At 64.3% G+C, this 456-nt stretch overlaps 1 protein-coding gene across 1 annotated transcript in view; it reads right to left on the bottom strand.

Annotated features, from left to right (window-relative positions):
• LOC104625838 (peptidase inhibitor R3HDML-like) overlaps positions 1-456 on the bottom strand; it is a 5,195-nt gene that overhangs the window by 2,770 nt on the left and 1,969 nt on the right. The window contains 1 exon segment of the mRNA XM_010293583.1: positions 54-186. Within this exon segment, the coding sequence (XP_010291885.1) occupies positions 54-186 (133 nt within the window).

Here is a 456-nt window from a genome sequence, read left to right as displayed (position 1 = left end):
GTTGGCGGCGGGGTCCCGGGGGGCTGCAGGGGCTGGGGGGCTGCAGTGCTCACCTGCGTGTAGTGGCTGCAGACGGAGCCGCTGCATTTGGAGGGGCAGCGGGGGTTGCACTCGCGGGGCTGGGGGAAGGAGTAGTGCTGCTTCTCCTGGTGCCACGATTTCACCATGTCCATGACGGAGCGGTACCTGCAAAAGGAGCCATGCATAAGGTGGATCTCCTCCGCCTTGGAGGTCGTGGGTGAGGGAGAAGAGGGGGAGGAAGGCTCCACGTAGAGGGAATGGAGGAGAGAAGCAGGATGGGGCAGGGGCAATGATGGCCTTGTGCCAAGTCCACTTGTGCCCAAGGCCAGAAGTCCTGGCCCTTGCTGGAGGCACCTGAGCGCTCAGCTGCATGGTGGAGACCCAGGACCCACATCCCCCCGGTTTGTGTGCCCGGCAGAGGGGGCATTAATGCCA

This window comes from Phaethon lepturus, unplaced genomic scaffold (genome assembly GCF_000687285.1).
Source record: "Phaethon lepturus isolate BGI_N335 unplaced genomic scaffold, ASM68728v1 scaffold25748, whole genome shotgun sequence".
Taxonomy (NCBI): Eukaryota; Metazoa; Chordata; class Aves; order Phaethontiformes; family Phaethontidae; genus Phaethon; species Phaethon lepturus.
Note: the sequence above shows the minus strand (reverse complement) of the source record. Positions and strands in the feature narration are given on the sequence as shown.